General features: G+C 41.5%; 1 protein-coding gene across 6 annotated transcripts in view; it reads left to right on the top strand.

Moving 5' to 3' along the window:
• The window catches only part of LOC102235339 (RNA binding protein fox-1 homolog 2-like), a 50,220-nt gene that overhangs the window by 7,618 nt on the left and 24,385 nt on the right, over nucleotides 1-18,217 (top strand). For 5 of the 6 annotated variants that reach the window (XM_023334696.1, XM_023334697.1, XM_005809072.3 and 2 more), the window contains one exon: nucleotides 5,431-5,481. In XM_023334696.1, coding sequence (XP_023190464.1) covers nucleotides 5,431-5,481 — 51 coding nt within the window. Of the gene's footprint in view, nucleotides 1-5,430; nucleotides 5,482-8,934; nucleotides 9,363-18,217 lie in introns of those variants that run through there. The other variant, XM_023334700.1, reaches the window with a different exon arrangement.

The raw sequence follows: 18,217 nt of genomic DNA, 5'->3' as shown, positions 1-18,217 counted from the left end.
CACTTAAATGATGTTGCAGTGAGGCAGAGCAAATAATTATGTGCAATTATCATGAGCAGTAAACAACAACAAGCAAATGTTGATTCTGTTTTATCAGATCAGAAGTAATTTATTGGGGGAAAAATAAATTCTGTATTTTCTTTCTCTATTTAAGATCAGTGCAGTGAACCGTGGTGTTCGCTGTGTAGCACGTGATTTGGCAGCTGATGCTGCTGTGATTATCTTGATTCCCGAAGTGTCAAGCTAGCTTCCAAGATCCACTTTGACTTCAGCCAACATCCCCTTGAGGAAGCACGTGTAGTTTTACTGTGAAAAGTCGAAGGAATGTGAGGTGTATTAAGGGAAAACAAACTTCAGATCGCTGGACTGGCTGTCTGGAGGGTTAGCACATACGTGCTGTGGAAACAGTACATTCACATCCTCCTGAGTATATGTGGTCTCCTGCATTGCAACAAGGAAAGCTAACTCTGAGGGTAATGAAAAGTGGTTCCTCCTCAGAAAAGCAGCTGACCCAGGGCACAATCATAATAGACATGGGTCCTGTGACCAGATTTACCATCAAGCACCTGCTGTGACCTGCAGTGGTTGCTGGAGCACTGGGGTTGATGTGTTCAATAGATTGTACAGCCATTTCTCCTCCTCCCCCGTCTCCTGAAGACAATCAGTTGTCTTCAGGTCATTTCTTATTTTCTCTTGATTCACTGCAGCTTTCCCTGCCTCCACACCCTCTCCTAAAAACTGGAAATGCACCTTGAAAATGCTTGATGACAGGTACAGAATGATTTTTTGCTTTGTCTCAAGACTGACTGATTATCTGCCGGTCAGAAACTCACATATCTGATACTTATCAGTGCATTCACACCACCCCTGTTTAGTCTGATTTAATCCAACTCTAATTCATTTGCCTAGAAAGTCCAGTTTGTTTGTGGAGGTGTAAATTTGCAATCAAACTCTGATTCGGACCAGGACAGCCAATGCGGGTCCACCTCAAAAACCTAGGTCTCATTTCAACTGAAGTGAGCTCTAGCACAGTTTGAATGCGTATGTGGATGCAAGTGGACTAGAGACTGCTTCAAATGTAGGAAACGGACTATAGTGTAGGACATTCTGGGTAAATACAACCTAAACAAATGCGAGAGGCTTAAAAGACCAAAGAGAAAACCAACAATTGCTAAAACCTGATGCTAACTCCATTTTTGCTTACGTTTTGCAAAGAAGGAGATTGCACTCATGTCTTTTGAGGTTTTCGCGTCGTTGCCTTCAGTGATTCCACTGTGGTAGTGATTCACCCTACCACAAGTGAGAGGGTGAGCTCGTTTCTCAATTAATGGGGCTTGTTTGACACAATGCAGTTGAAAAGCAAACTGGACCAGCTGAAAATGTAACAAATGCTGCACTTTTGGTCCCAATCAAACTAAGTCTCTGGGCTATCAGGTGTGAAAACAACCTTAGTGTGTCGCACTGAGAAAATACCAAAGTTGGATATTTCCATCATAGGTAAAGTGTTTTGAAAATAAGTCATAAAAAGCATAAAAAAAAACAATTTTAATGAAGAAGCTAGTTGCGACTAAGGTGTCTGTCGTTCATTCAGGCTGATGGAGAGCGAGAGAGAGCAAGACTTTCAGCAGGAAACTTAATGAAGGAGAGCAAAGTTTAAAAATATTTTAGGCTTTTGAGTTTTTAGTCTCATTATGGAAATATACTTGATTTGTAAATGTTGGCAGCATTTTGAAAATCTGATTTAAGGTTGGGCTCTACATCCTCGAGGAATGCACAGACTGCTATTTTCAAAAGGCTAGACTTGTTAGCTGCACTTGTCACTAATGCCAGAGGCTAAAGACATCATTACGCAATCATTGTTTTTTTAAGTTTTCTCTCCCCCACACACTGTGTGACATAGCCTCTGCTACTGATACATATAATTAAGAGGCTTGGAAAAATGTAATGCTGTTTTTACAGTTCTTGCCAAAAAAAAAGCAAAATTGGCTAACTTTAAAAAGCTTGACAACACCAGGAATTGGCTACAAAACTCTAATCGGTGCAAAAATAACCCAGTCACCACCTCCCAGGCAGGAATCGTCCGTGCTTCGTTTTGTTGCCAGCAGAATTCAAATAATCAAGCATGACTGCATGACATACACAGTTGTTTTGTTTCTCATATGCAGTGTAAGTAAGTGTGGCGTGGAGCATGAGAGTGAGACTCACTCATGTTGTGCTTCTTCCACACAGACCCCCCTCCCTCCTTCATCTCAGCTCTCTCGGGTCCTTAAGGAAATTAAGCACATGACTCCGCTCATGTATGAGTCATTGTCTTTGCTCCTTCAATCTTTTTTTTTCCTGTCCATTTTCCGTTATATCGCCGGCTCCATATTCAGTGTCTCGCACATATGAGTTCCAGATGTTTCCAGATGTGTGTTTTCACCCAGCACCCCCCTCTACCTCCACGCAGCGTGCAGCTCCATAAATCTTTTCTTCTTTCCTTTTCGTCTCCTCTCCGGGTGTTGTTTTGCTCCTCCATACCTGCAGTGTGTTGCATTCGGAGTTTGCCCTCGTTGCAAAAGACGGTTTATACTTTATTCATGTTATTCAAGCCTCTAAGAGGTGATTCATTATTTAGAGCTTCTACCTCCCAAAGCCAGATCACTAAGTACATTTTTGGCTCCGAGATAGACTCGCACAAGCTGTATTTTTCAATCACGAAGGCGCTTCCTGCTCCCTCTTCCTCCGCTCCCTCCTCTTCCTCGTTTCTGCCTCTTACATTTGGATACATTGTGCTCAGTTTTAGTGAAATGGCCTCATGGGGTCCAGAGTGAGATGGCTCCAGTATTAATCAGGCAACTCAAGCTGCGATGTACGCAGAGCAAAGTGCCCCCCCCCACCCCTCCTCCACCCTGGGGGACAGAGCAGACGAGGGGACATTGGTTCCACATGAAAGGAAGATCAGAGGAGGAAGGACTGAGAGAAAAGGGAGGAGCGGAGATGTTTTGTAATCTCCTAATATGAAGTCAGGGACAGGAGAATCTGTTTTCCGAGTGTGCTGTAATTGCTGTGAAAAGTCTTCTTTTTAATGAAATACATTTACATAATAGCTGGAACAACAACATTATGAGTCTGCATAAAGTTGGTCCCAAGATATATTAAGATGCATGGAGACTTATGAGATTCTCATGCTATAGTTTCAATTCAGTTTAGAGCAATTTAGAGCAGATGCCATACGTAGGTTCTTTGCACAGAGGGCAACCTTGAGCAACATGATGATACTAAACACAAAATTATAAACAAACCTATTTAACATGATCCAGTTGCTTTTTTAAATATGGAGAATGCATAGTTATTCCCTTTGCCGCTAAAATAATGTAACACATTCGTAATTGAGTTTATGATAATGCTTTGATAATTATTTTGACAGTCTTAAAAATAGAATAAATATCCTCTTTATTCAGTTGTGTTTTTCTTATACACTTGCATATTGTGCCATTTTGGCATCCTAGTCTTCATATAAAAAATATAAGAAACTGATTTAAGCAAGTTAATTGGTTGGGCTTGTCAGGAGAGCCTGCTGGCAGCTGCTGAACATGCAAAGCACTCATGACTGGCCAAATATAGTTTTAAAACAGCATTATTAGGAATGATGGATTGCGCTGTTATAGTTTCCTCAATAAGATTCCGTCTTTTTAGCTTTACTGGTAGCTTTTCAGATTGTTATATTTTCTTTCTTATAAAGATAAGTGCAGTAGTCGTATTTTAGTCTTGTACTACCAGTTGCTCTGGCTCTTTTTTGGCATCTCATGATGCTTTTGCAGTAGTAATGTGGAAAATTTTACTTGTTTTAAAACAACATCTAGAAAAATAATAAATGTTAAACCTTGATATCATTAACTGGCCCATGCCATACCTGCAGTAGATAGCTGTCTTGGCATCTTCACTAAGAGAAATTCCAGGTTAGTTGGTCCTAAAGGATGAAGCGTATGGCCAGTCTAGTAAAGGTTGAAACTTATGGACTTTTTCTGCCTTGAAACAGTTTCAATCCTAAAAATGTCATAGTGGTTTCTGTAAATACTATTTTAAACTGCCATCACATTTGTAGTTTTGTTTACATGCACAAAATTCCTTGTATTTGGATTAAATAATAGAAAATATATTGTTTATATGGGCACAAAGTTAATTAAATTCAATCATGGATAAGTATGGATCATGGTTTACATGTACCAGTATTTATTTTGAATAGAAGCACCTATATACGTAGAGTTGTAAAATGTTCCTAAAAATACAGAAAAAGTTGCACTTCTGTCTGTGCTGAATATAAAATCATATGCTGTAGATTCATAGTAGGTTCATTCTGAGCATCCATAATGGATCCCAGATTTTAATAATGGTTGAGACATTACTGCACCCCTTAATTAAGCTACAGGCTACGATACATATGTTTTTGGTCTTCCTGCATTACAGGATTACAGAGCAGAAGAAAATAAATATCCATCAAAGTTTGGACCATAACAAACCAGTTTTAAAACAATTTTGCTTCCCTGATACAGAGTCTTGCCTTCCACCGAAGACGGACATACATCACATTAACATAGGACACCTATCTCAAGTCATTTAGACAGACAAGTAAATCAGAAGAAGTCAATTTGAAGGTCCATAGATCAGCATTGTCAAATGTTGCTGACATTGAGATGTTTGGACTATCTGTTAGCATTAGCTTCCTGGCCCAGCAAGTTTGGAATGGTACGATGTCAAGAGAGTCGTCATCATCTTCTGCCAATAAGGGATTAACGGCTTACAACTGACCTTACGAAAATCCTGAACTACATTACATTACATCTAATGTAATTTAGATGTCCAAATGGAAGTAGAGTTGGATGAAATTTCAACATGTAGGTACGAAATGGGGGTGCGAGTTGGCAAAGGGATGAATTGGCCCGGAATGACTTTCTCTGCTTCTTCCTCCAGACGTTTGATGTAGCAAGTTTTGCTCCGTGCAGCCAGAACATTTAAAGGAACTTGTTAGAGGTTGCATAAGGGGTTATGATGGCATTCCACACCAGTGGGCTTCACGCTCGCCGACACTCCTGACCTATTTATGATTTTAAGAGCCGCGCCAACACTCGTCCTTTCTTCTCCTGCCTTTCATCCGCCGCTCGCATGAGCTCCCTCGCCCCCGTTATCACGTCTTTACAAGCAGACAAAAGGATTCGCCGGGTGGAAAACTGGAGAGGAGGCTGACTGAGGAGATTGCAGGAGTGTGTCACCAGTGGAGTTAATTTGATTGGGGGGGGTCACACAAATGCCTTCTAACTGTAAAGTCAGATAGAGAGACACGACAAGAGATGAAACTGCTTCCCCGAGTGATGAAAATACAAAGTGTCTGTTTGCCTTTGAAATTACAGGCCATGTTTACAACAAAAAAAATCCGCTCCTCTCTTTCAGAACAACGATCCTTTGACCCTCGGCTACCATGGATACCCATCTCACAGTCAGGTAAGAGCACCTGTAAAAGTGTTGGTATTATGTTAGTTGCATAATAAGCCACATTCCTGCAGCCTGCGTACAGCACTAACATGGCTCGGTGTTGTTCTGTAAGCCACAAGGTGGGGGTGTAGATTTCACTTTAATGGTTGTGTAGAGGAAGATGTGCCTCCACAACCATCACTCATCTATTCCTATCCTCCACCTACTTTCCTCTCTGTCCTCGATGATAGTAATCATCTTTTAGGCTCACAGGACACATTTCTTTCATCTTTAGGCCTCTAAACACACGTGGATTTTTGTTGTTCTGCCCACAAATATAGAATAAAAACTTCTAATTTCTAAAAGAAAAACCAGCCGTATCACATGTTTTATGTGTGGATTTCTGTGTGCAAGTATACAATCTGTTTGTATTAGTTGGCTGATTGTGTTATTAGACTGCTCAGTTTACGTGGTTAATCCTTAGATCATCCTGTGTTCATCCACTCATCCTCTCAGCCTCTGCTCGTAATCCCCTCATCCCTCGCTCTCTGCGATGCTCAGCAACCTCTGGCTGCTTTATCGGCTCTTTATCTGTCTTAGGTCTTCACTCATGCGCTTTTATTTGCCGCAGTCCAAGTCGTTTTTCCCCCCCCCCAGTACAGCTAAGTAGATTCTGTGTATGCCTGGGAGTCAATTAGATGGATTTTATTTCATTGGAAAATGATGAGGCTTTGAATCATTTCCTTCTAAATGATGTTTCAAGGCTACTCATAAAGTTTTTCTGCTTTGTGTTGAGCAATTTCTTTCTGGGATGTTGAGATGTCAGTCAGGGCTTTCTCCTGGGGCTTGGAGGTGTGAACTGGTCAGGGGAGGCGGGGCAGGGAGGAAGAAAACAATGCCGGCCAGCGGAGGTTTCCACAACACTGAGGTGCTAAACTGTCAACAGGAGTGTGAGAATGATGCGATCAAAGGCTCCTGAAAGGAAGAGCCTGGAGAGTTGAGGGAGCTGTGTCTGTGTGAAGGGAGAAACAACTCATTAATAGGCAGAGAGAGCTGAAATGAATCCTTCAGGGATAGAAATTAGGTAGGTTATGTTTTTAGTGTAAAGCTAGGATGGGCAGAGCTGAGAGGTACTGTTAAAGAAATATGAATATCTTATAAGTATCTTAGAAAGCCTGGAAGCTGACATTTTATGCCAAAATAACACAAAAATCTCTGAATATTCGTCTTCCTTTTTAAAGTCTCGAATTCAAGGTCTTCAAACACTGCCAGAGCTCTAATCGTTATGTAAGACCGTTAGGCACGACTGCAGTTATTTATAGCAGCCAAAATAAATTAAGGGAAGGCTCTATTATAAAACGTATTATTAAATAAAATAAACTACAAGAGAAACACTGCTGTGTCAGCTGAAAAACTTTTCCATATTAAAATCTGCTCCTTTTTCCTGATAAAACTCATCGTATCAAGCTAAAACAAATATGCCTTTAAAAATATGTCTTATTGAAAAATAAGGAGCCAGTCACAGTGTTTTTAACCAGAATGGATGTGATGCAATCCTCTACAATTAATATTCTAAAGGCCTATGTACCCAATGTACATAATTTTCTTTAGGTGCTCAAATAAGTACTGTTTTTAATCTATTTCAAGAGCAAATACAAGTTTTACTAGTTTAAAGTTGACTTGTTAAACATCCTGTTTTAACGTTTAGCATACTTAGCATAGCCAGCTGTAAATATCAGTCTTCGTATTGTCAGAGATCCCACCGCAAAGGAGAAAAAAATAACATCTGGGTGTGAAAATGAAAGCAGCCTTTTAAAATCCAGAGTTAAAAGCAGCAGCCTGACATGTGACTTCATATTTAAATTTCTCACCTATACTGAAAATGGATAGCTCTTGAGTCTTCCTTTCAATGACCATTTCCACACAAGAGAGGGATGTGGTTTGCATCACCTGTTACTGTTTTAGTATATGACTCCGTTCACCAGCTGTTTTTGTGTATTTTCATAACAGTTTCTTCCTAAAATGTGTTTATGGTGATCTTTTTTATGCTGTTTAGCCTTTGGTCTTAGTCACCAACTTCCTCAGAGCAAGTTGAACAAAAACAGAGGTTGAACCAAAATGGAGAGAAAACGTAAGACATCCCAGTTGTCTCTCTAATTCTCAGCCCGCAAAGTCATAAGTAGGTTGCACCAAGTAGGCTGTTGTATCATTGTGTTACAAAGCTGTAAATCCACAGAGGTACACCACAAACGGTTTTAATAACCTGTTTGTTTTTGTTGTATAAAAATCACTTTCCTTGTGGATTAGAGGTGCAAACCCAGAATATCTCTGCTTAAGAAAAACTATCCAATATGGACAGGGCCTCAATACTTTGATTTACTTTTAGCAGAACACAAATGTTTTTCACCACAGTGCAACGTCACCAGCCCAATGATGGCAGTACTAAAAGCATAAGTATATTTATGAAGTCCCAGCACGGTTGAAGCCCTGCTAGCTGTTGACGTTAGCCTGTATTTTGTGATACTGTACACAAAAAAACTCCATTGGCTACCTGACAAATGCACTTAATGGGGAGGAATTATAATTTTAGGTTTTTATAAAGTACGTTTTTAGCTGTTTCAACTGATTTTAATTTTATAAACATTATGAAACTAAAGATGTTTATATATGTTGATGTATGTTTATGTATGTATGTTGCTATAATTAGCACACACTGAACGGCTTTGTCACTGTATTCTAACGTACAAAAACTATTGATGCACCAATGACAGTGTAGTAGTTGATGTGTTACTGTTTTTTTTCTGCAAAGCTTTGGACCTGACAGTAACATTCAGAATATTTCTTTCTAAACTCCTGCTGTGTGAATTCATTCATTATTTACATTATGTGGAGGGGAGACATCCAACTGTGTGTATGAGAGAAAGTGCTGTTGTTGTAAAACTAGCTTTCACCTATCCCTGTTAGCCCTTAGGGATTGAATGTTTACTGATCAGAAAAAGGTCAGATTTTTGAGTTGCGGCTGTTATTTCTCACTGTGCATCTTCATATATTATTCAAAAGGATGTGCATACACTTAGAAATGTGCCATTTTGTAACATCTTAGAGGTTTAGTAGCCCTTTAACTGTCTGTTTGGTGATTTGAGTTGATGGCATTTGTTCTGAAGCAGTGTCTCCTGAACGTTGCTCAAAACGTAAATCTCGTGTGCAGTTGGCAGTGTGTTTTCCTAACAAGGTGCATGTCTGAGAAGGAATAGAGGGAAGAAAAGGGAAAGTCTTGTCTTTCTCTCCCAGTGGTGCCAGCAGCCCCAGTTAACTCACCTACATGGAGAAAGAGAACAGAGGAAGAGAGAGAAAGAGGAGGGGAGGACTGCGACATGAGAAGGAAGCAGAGGGGAGGGGAAAGTTTGCAGGTGTGACAGAAGCAGGGAAGTAGGAGGGGGGAGGAGGCGTCAGGCTTTCTGGGTGAGAGAGGAGCAGAGGAGGAGGACTGGAGAAGAGACAGAAGAGATGAGCAGGCAAGGGCACAGCAGCGAAAAGGAAGGCTGGGGGTAGAAGGAAAGCAAGGAGCGAGTGGGAGAGGCAAAGAAGAGAAAAGAGTGAGTGGGAGACGACAGAAGCGGAAAGAGAGGGGGAATACAGAAGAAGGCACGCGAGGGAGAGTGACAGGGACAGAGGCCAGCAGAGGAGGTGGAGGAGGAGGAGGGGGATTGGCAGGGCAGACGGAGCGAGCGGGGGCAGAGAGAGGGAGATTTTGAATCTGTGAGACAGACAAGAGAGACGGAGCTGGTGAGGTGACACAGAGGGAGAGAAGGCGAGGCAGCGCGAGAAGAGGAAAGGAGCGAGGAGCGGCGACAGTTGGAGTTGTTGCACAGTATACGATGATGGGACTGTACTATCCTAACGTGTTGTCGGTGAGTGTTTGTCTCCGTACCTCTCCGCCGCTGCAGTACGAGAAACGGCACCAGAACACCGGGCACCGTCACTGAGCATTAAGTGCTAATTAACTACTAACAGACGAGGACTCTACCTGACCCGTTACCGTGGTCCACGCAGGACATGCCAGACTCCTGTTAGGACTCGGCCGACAAACAGAGAAACTAGTGTAGTGGATGACAGCGAGATTGTAACGGCCGCAATCATGATTCGCCACGGCGAGACGCACGAGTGGTAATGCATTATTGTTACCGCCGTTGTTGTGGCATCTGTTCTCCTGCTCAGAGCTAGAAGTGTGCATGCAATCTGAAGAGCTGCCGCTGCCAGAAACTGTGCTCGGCAATGTATTATGTATGCTCAGAGGAATCCATGTGTGCTGCGTTAGATCGTACAGCTGGATGGAGCAGTTTGGCTACATGCAAAGTCTTTAGGCATTTTTTCGAGCAAAAAAAGTGGAAATAAAGGAGCTTTGGGGAGGAGGAAAGGTTGGTAAAAAGTCTGTATTACCCTTGCAGCTGTCTCTGTACATTACTCCTGAGCTAAAGGGACAGGTGTCCAGTGAACAGTTGCTCCTGTCTTTTTTTTCTCTTTCTCTCTCCCTTTGTTGTTACTCACTTTTACTTTCTCTTGTTTCCGTCTCCATCTCTCCTGTTCAACTCCAAACACCTCCTCACTGTAATTTCTGTGTCACACATTTCACAAACACACAGAAGCCAAAGCACACACAGTGGGCTGCAAAGTTGGTGCATGAAGTGTCATGTTCATATTACATTTCAGTTGGAGTGAGTCAGGATCCGAGAGTGAGTGTGTGTGTTCACTTCTTTTTCAGCTGTACCTTAGATTCGTGCTCTCTTTACTGTTTGACCTCTTTTCTCCCTCCTCTTGCTCTCCCTGGGGCCCTGGCAGCTGTTATCTCAATGTTTTCATTTAAGAGCCCCTGGAAGAGAGGGGGATGGGCTGGGAAAACCAAAAGAGAACAGCAGCATGAGATGAGGAAATATACTTTTTAAGGTGACTGGACACCTTTGGACAGTGTGCATGCTTGGGGCAGAAATAGACCAGTGAGGTGACGGACTTGGATATGTGACAATGCATTCAGTTTGTTGGAGTGGGCCATTGGGACGCACTTGGAGCTGACTTTGCAGTTACGAGTGTGTAAAGGTGCCATATGATGAGGGTAATATATTGGCTCCGTCATATTGCTGCATGCGCTAATAAGGTTGGCCTTTACTGCAGGAGTTGGAGCAGCAGATCAGGTTCAAAAGACTGAAATATTTTCTCAAGCCCCACCTAAGCGTGCGCCCTGAGGCGAGGGAGAGACGCCTACCTGCTGCCGAAGCTGAAAACATGCTGCCACGCTTGCATAAACTGTTAACGGGTTGTGAGTATACGCCCCCACCTACACCTCCCTAAATCTAGTTATTGATTCTACTTTGGGTTTTTACAGTAAAGGTTGTTAAATGATCCCAATGAGCAGTGTTGCTGTGGCAACTTGCATGAGTCACTCATTTTGTGCCAATTGTTTTGCTGGTTTGAGGAAGGAGGAGACTGTAGTTTGGGAGAGCTGTGAGAGGTTAAGCATCTTTTGGAGTTAAAAAAAAAAGAAAAGAGATGAGTTATGAAAGTGCTCCAGTCTTGAGCTGCCATGACAGTTCTGCCTCCTTAGCAGTCGCCTCTGCTGGCCCTGGAACGGCTCTCTGTGAGGCGTTATTAAAAATAAAAAATAAAACGGCCTCTGTGACAGATAGGGGGTTGCCCTCATTGACTCTTCGTAGGGAGAAGTTGACAGTGACAACACCATCCTCCAGCTGGCTTTTGTGCGCTCTTTAAAAGCAAACTGGACGCCAGGACATGAGTCGCCCTAAAGCAGAGCCCTTCCTGAACAAGCCAAACTGGTTTCATGGTCATACCTTACTTTCTGTGCTAGTTGGGTAAACACACATCGTTTAGAGAGCTTGTGTGCTCACCTGCAAATGTTTGTCAGGTGTCATCCCCTCTTTTTTGTTTTGGACTGTTTATTTTTCATAAAAGACTGCAGCTTTTGTGGAGACGTCAGCCTTTATTGTAGAATAAGGACTGCTGATAGAAAGCCGTAAGAGAACCAGTCTGCCATAAGGCTTGCAAGGGAGACAGCAAACATGTGGAAAGCGAGACTAAAATTGAATTTTGCAGCCTAAATGCAAAATACTGTGCAAAAACCTCATTATCTCAGTACTGTAAAGCATGATGTCAGTAGAATCATGCTGCGGGGATGCCTGTCTTAAACAGGGACATTAAAGCCAAGTCAGCCTTATTTATGAAGTGCTTTTAAAAATGGCAAACGGGCGTGCCGTGGTGGCGTAGCGGTTAGCGCGACCCGTATTTGGAGGCCTTGAGTCCTCGACGGGGCCGTCGCGGGTTCGACTCCCGGACCCGACGACAATTGCCGCATGTCTTCCCACCTCTCCTTCCCAGTTTCCTGTCAGCCTACTATCATATAAGGGACACTAGAGCCCACAAAAGACCCCCCTGGAGAGGTAACAAAAAAGGCAAACAATGTCTAAAGTGCTGAATATAAAATAGTTAAAAGAACAAAAACTATTAAAAATATAACAGATAGAATGGAATATAACACAAGAAAAAGTATCAACACAACATCTGTTATTTGTTCACACCAAACCTTTAGGAAAAACTAAAACAAGAACAAAGGCTCACCTTTTAGCAAGCCAAACTTGCTGGTTCGGATGCAATGAAAAGCTTTAGATCAAAGCATAAACATGTATTAGAATAGCAATTTACAAAAAAATCTTTAGTTTTCAGATGTACAATGTGGGTAGAGACAGTACCGCAAAAATCATTCTTACAGTAGTGGTGGCGGCGGTATTATGTCGTTCAAGGTATTTGGAAAGATGGATGGAGCGAATCCTGCAATCATGTGGTGTGGCTGTGAAATTAATATTCAGTTGCTCTCCATCCAGTATGACACTTGAGCTATTTTGCAAAGAATAGACAAACATTTCAGTCTCCAGATGTGGAAAGAAGTTAGAGAGATATGCCAAAATGCTTTGAGCTGCAATTGCTGTGAAAATGTCTTCTATAAAGTATTTCTTAAATTTTCAATTTAACAGTAAAGCATGTCTTGGTGTTGATCTATCAAATTACTTGGCAGTTAAATACATTCAGGTCTGTAATTGCAATATATAAATGTTAAAAAAAAAGTTTTAAAGAGGTGTAACGCAATACACTATAGAGGTTGGGTAGGAGGCATTTGTTTGATGAACAGATATGTTACCCTATAAGGAGATGGAGAATGGAGTGGTGGGAGGAGCTTGAGCATCGCCGATATCCTTGTTGCTAAGAGGCAAATGGGCTTGATTGACAAGTGTGGGGGCGGGACGTATGTGAGGGGTCCCGTCTGGATTTTATGAAGCGTAAAGAAGTGAAGCGCGCAGCACAGAGAGAGAGAGTGGGAGGAAAGGGAGAACAGCAGCAAGAGGAGCGGGGAAGAGCAACTGGGTGAGGGGTGGGGGATGATGGCGTGGGCTGGAATAATTTAACAAGAGGGTGTCTCCTGGCTCATCGTTATGCCATAGACACATGTCATGAACGTTTCTCCAGCTGTTTTTTTTTCTGCAGCGGCGAATAAAATAATCCAAGATGTGATCCAGGCGCTGAACTTCCTCAGTTAATCCGATCACTGAGCCAAAACGCGAGGGGCTGTTAACAACATGAATCACACTTTCCAGAGTCGCTGAATCGGCCTGTGGAGAGGCGCTGGCGCCCAGAGGAGGTAAAGATCCTCAAATGACATTATTCATGTGAAATGACCCAGCGATGGCCTAGTTAGTGTAAATCGTGTTCCCTCTTGTCTCCTCGTGTTTCGTGGTGAGACGGCGGCAGACGGGGGCGCTTTCTAACGTGCCTTCCTCAGACCCACTTGGTGCTGCTAACTGACCCGAAAGGAAGCCAGCTACAGCTACCACTCTGACTCACTGGCTTTTGCGGGAGGCCAACACACACACGCACACACACACACACACACACACACAACCTAGTAGCACCCCAACGCCAGGGGGAGCACATGCACAGACGCACACACTAAGGCGTGCACGCTTAAACAGAACAAACCTGAGTGCTGACACAAATGCACTGCATAGGTTTGCTCTCTTACAATTGACCAGGACTACCCTTCTTTTGTGTCTTTGTATTCCTTCTCTTACCCCCCTCTCACCCTCCTTTCTGAGTGCATTTATTCAGCTGAGGCTTTTATCCTGATGTGAATCTCAAAAGCCACTTGCAGTCAGCAAAAGGCTCATGCCAGATAGAAAGAGCTGCACGCAAAGCACATAATGTTTATGTAGATACCCGGACTTTTAACACGGCATATGAGGTAAAGAAAAGACTGCCGAGATGCAGCCAAAATGGATCTCCTCTGAAAACGGTGGTTGTGAAACACAAATACTGGGCTGTTTTTGGCTCGCGTTCCTGCTTCTATTTTCGTCTGGCAGAAGCAGCGCTAACAGCCGGGGTAGTCCGTTCTCCTGCTGGCTGGAGTCTGTTAGAGCATGAGCAGCGAGCAGGGGCGTCTGACGGAACCGACGAATGCTTAAACACTGGAAATCACATCGCTTCAAAGCATCAATAACTCCGGTTCACCTGATCAGACCTGTGGTGGTGCTGTATTAAATTCCACATTACCGGTACTATCATTCTGTCCAGTTGCATCACAACGTGTCAAGTCCAAGTCTGACTCATCGGTAGTCGAGTGAGATGTGTCATGAGTCATAGATGTTGGGACTCGCAAATGACAACACCGGAGCTGTGAGGAACATTTTACTGCACAGCAGGAAGGTAGTTTCCCCAGCAAATGTGTCAGAAGGTAGAATTTCACTGCATAGTCAGTGATTTTTCTCTGCAGCAGGCTGGTACCTGAGGAAAGTTTCCACAGCGAGCTTAATTGGTTTGTTTTTGCTTTATTGGCCTATTTTGAAGCATTGCGTACAATGTGGGGCCATTTATTTTTGCAGTAAAGAATCCATTGTGGAAGGGATGACTTTAGGTTTTAAACGAGACTATCTAAATGACGTCAGAATGTTGTTTAAATAATTATAACATCGTGCAAAACCATGCGTACCTTTTTTTTTTTTTTTTTACCTTTTGTTATATTACACCTAGAACCAGCAGCGGTTTCACTGGGATTTGATGTGATTTCTGATTGGCTACATGTCACATTCAACAAAACGTTGCTTTTTTTGTCCTCGGGATTCAAACATGTTGAATATTTCCTTTTCGGAGCGGTCCTGGTGTCCTTGCGATCAGTCTTATCACACATGGGAGAAATATTTCATAAGATTATGTCTAGAGCCATCATGGTAACCTGCGTGTTCTTAAAATTGTCGGAAGGTGAAGATCTTCTCAAAAATCAGCATTAAAATCAGAGATCCGTTAATCAACAATTACACATGGATTTCATAATTCTGACTTCTATGGAGGAGTGGTTAAAATAATCTGATTTTGAAATAAAGTTTTAAGAAGTCATGTTTACTGTTTGCCAAATACCATGTATCACATTAAATGATAATATGCAATTAAATACAATGAGTGAGTGTGTGTTATTGATATGAAAGCAGGTGATATAGATTTCTGGTATGAACATTCATGCAAGGCACTTTAAATTTGTAGAGCATGTTTCTAGAGCTCACATTTCAAATGGAGTGAGTGATGATCACAGTTTAGCTGCTGAAATCTTTTGGCTTTGGCTTCATAATTGGCCTAGTCAATAACTGGGAATGATATCCAGCTTTGTGACGAAGACAAACCAAACAGCTGCAGAAACACAAAAGATTGTTCATAGCAATACAGTTTATGAGAACAAGTAAAGAGGACAAAAACATGAGTATTCATGATTTGTTTGGCTGATGTAATAGATATCCACATAGAGCGATCATAAAAGTGTTTTTAATTTTTTTCTACCTCATAAATAACCCATAGGTGATTAATAAATTATAAGGAAAACATTAACAAGCCAACAACGCCTCCCTTTATAAGTGCAGTTAGGTAGACATGGAGCCAAATATCATTTGCATCAAAATGAGCTGTTCGTTGAGCCTAGCTGGAAATTTTAGTCTCCATGTGCCATCTGTGAGGCAAATGTGCAGAGACAATAGCGCAATGCAAAACAACACCAAGGATAAATAAAGTTAAACTTGTCTGAGTGAAGGTGAGAAGGGGTTGTGCAGCCTGGTTTAAAAAGGATGTTTTATATTTATATGTTTATTGCCAGAAGTTGAAAAAGAAATTGCATTCGTTCTAGTGTCTAAGGTGCGACCTGCGAAGCTGCTTGTAAGGCTATACCTCAAGTTTCTATTGTAAACATCTCCTGTTTTTGTATGAGGATTATTGACGTCACCGTTTGCTCACCCAGCAATTTTACTGAAAATGTCAAACCATTTGATTGGTGGTCAGTGTGACATTGAAATTTCTTAGGGAAAAAAAAAATCATGCGTTTATTTCTTCAGTTTTAAATCTGTATTGGACTTATGGATTCATCAGTTCTTAAAAATCTCTCCAGAAAGTTGTTCAAGAAACAACTTTTTCCTCCACTTTACCCAAGCCAGATGTTGAGCTTTTGACTTCCTGCTCTTCATTGAGCAGCTCTAGTTTCTCTTTCTGCTCCCACCTGCTGACCTGGAATTAGTTCCTCCATCCCTGATCATTTTCATAACTGTGAGTGCATTTAATCTAAGACGAGCCTATGTATCGGTCAATGCTTTAACATAGCACGATTTCTTTTTCTTCCTTTACGCAGCCTAAAACCTGAGCTAAGCGGACTAATTTACGCGTTTCTGCTCTGTCCTGTTCGTCTCTGAGATGGAGAGGCGAATGTAATAAATTCAGATCGTCCTCATCAGAGGATCGCAGCTCTCATTATTACCATCACAGATTGAATTTCTTTATCCAACATGGAGAAATTTCCTCACATGTTAATGATTTTCTGGTCTATTTTAAGGCTTCTATTCTTTTATTAGAGCATAAAATTATATCAGCTGTTTACCGAGCGCACATTTAAAAGAGGTATTATAGCATGGAAGGAGAAATGCTTAGAGGTCAGGATTTTTTACTTTCACTCTCGGCCCCAATTACAACTGAGAGCCTCATCATTGATGTGGGATATTCTAAATTATCAGAGAGTAATAATAGCTGCCATGGTTAGTGTGAAAAATGAGTCCCCATTTTTAACATATGACACATGAAATGTTCACAGGACAGGAAGGCAGTGATGTGAGGGATGTTATCACTCAGCAGAATCCTATTTTGGATGCCCGTGGGCAATATTGGAGCAGGTTCACACAGCTGCAGAGTTTAGATGAGCGGACACAGCTGCTATCTGAGAATGTGAATGAAGTTAAACTTGGACACAGCGGTCAGTAATCTGCTGGCAGCGCGGCTTGAGTGGCCACGCGCTGAAGATGGAGATCGCGGTTTGTGTTGGGAGAGACTCTCGAAGGAGCAGTTCAAAGATTTCCGAATGGAAAAAAAAAGATGACTGCGTTGCTAGAGTGTCGAGATTAATGGCATACATGCATTTACTGCGTGCTATCAGGGAGCAGGAGGGAGTAAGATAACAGGATTTCATGTTGTGATTACTCTGCTGAAAATCACAAGAGGCAGTCCAGTACTGCAGTCAATAAAGGATGACATCTGAGCATTTTCGTCTCTTAAAGCTACAGAAGTGTCTACTTTCTCTCAACATCAGCGTGAAAAAGAGGATTAGATAGCAGGTTTAATAGCTTCTGCAAGGGTAACATTCTTATTTCTAAGATTAGCAAAAGTTTTTGTTGAAGGATTATAGATTATACAGCAATACATAGTCTGTAATTCCCAGTACAGAGCAATAATATTCAAACCACAACATCCACAAACTTTAATGCATTTTGTTGACGTCATAGTCCAACACAAAAAATTGCATAATTATGAAGCGGAAGGAAAAGAGTTGCTTTGGCAGATCAGATGGAGAGACTTTGTGAGGATCTGTTTTCTGTTTGTCTTGCCACAGACTGTCAATTGAATTTAGATGTGGACTTTGACTGGGCCAATTTAACACAACAATATGCTTTGGTTGAGGGCTGGGCAATAAATTCCTTTCAATTAATCAAAACTTTTGTTTTTGAAGATTTTTGGAAAATCTGAATTTATTTTCACCATTACGTTACTGGGATTTCCACAGTTCAGCTGAAGGCTGTTTTACAGCTTATATTTAATTGGACTTGAATTCAGGTCAACTGTACAACAAAATATAAGAGTCAGGCTTCGATTTTTTTGGTTTCAGTTGTGAGTAACTAATATAGAATATTTGTACAATAATATTGCAAGAATGCAGTCAATATTTTGAGGATGAAGTAGCAAAATTATGAGAAATCCTACAAGAAAAATAACAACAAAATAATTAACAAAGCTTTTTGTCTCATAATAACTTTTTTCTCGCAAGACTTTCTTCTGGTAAAAATTGTGTCTTTTAATCTGCTAATATTATGATTATATTCTCATAATTAAGTAAACATCCTTGTAGTCTTTCCCCAATAGTCTGTTGTACAACTCACAGAAGGAATTATTGAAATATAAGCCATTTTTAAAAAATATTTACTGTCATTTCTAATTAATATTTTGGGGGAAAAAATTGAGAAAAAAATTGGATCTGGCATGAAAATAAATCAGAGATGTAATTTTTCTGCCATATCGCCCAGGCTTACGTTTGTCTGAGCCAATGCACTGTGACTGGCTGAATGTTGCGAGTCATTGTCCTGCTAGAAGCTGAACCTCAGTCTCAAGCCTTTTGAGCCTCTAACAGGTTTTC

Source organism: Xiphophorus maculatus, chromosome 5, assembly GCF_002775205.1.
Source record: "Xiphophorus maculatus strain JP 163 A chromosome 5, X_maculatus-5.0-male, whole genome shotgun sequence".
NCBI lineage: Eukaryota > Metazoa > Chordata > Actinopteri > Cyprinodontiformes > Poeciliidae > Xiphophorus > Xiphophorus maculatus.
Note: the sequence above shows the minus strand (reverse complement) of the source record. Positions and strands in the feature narration are given on the sequence as shown.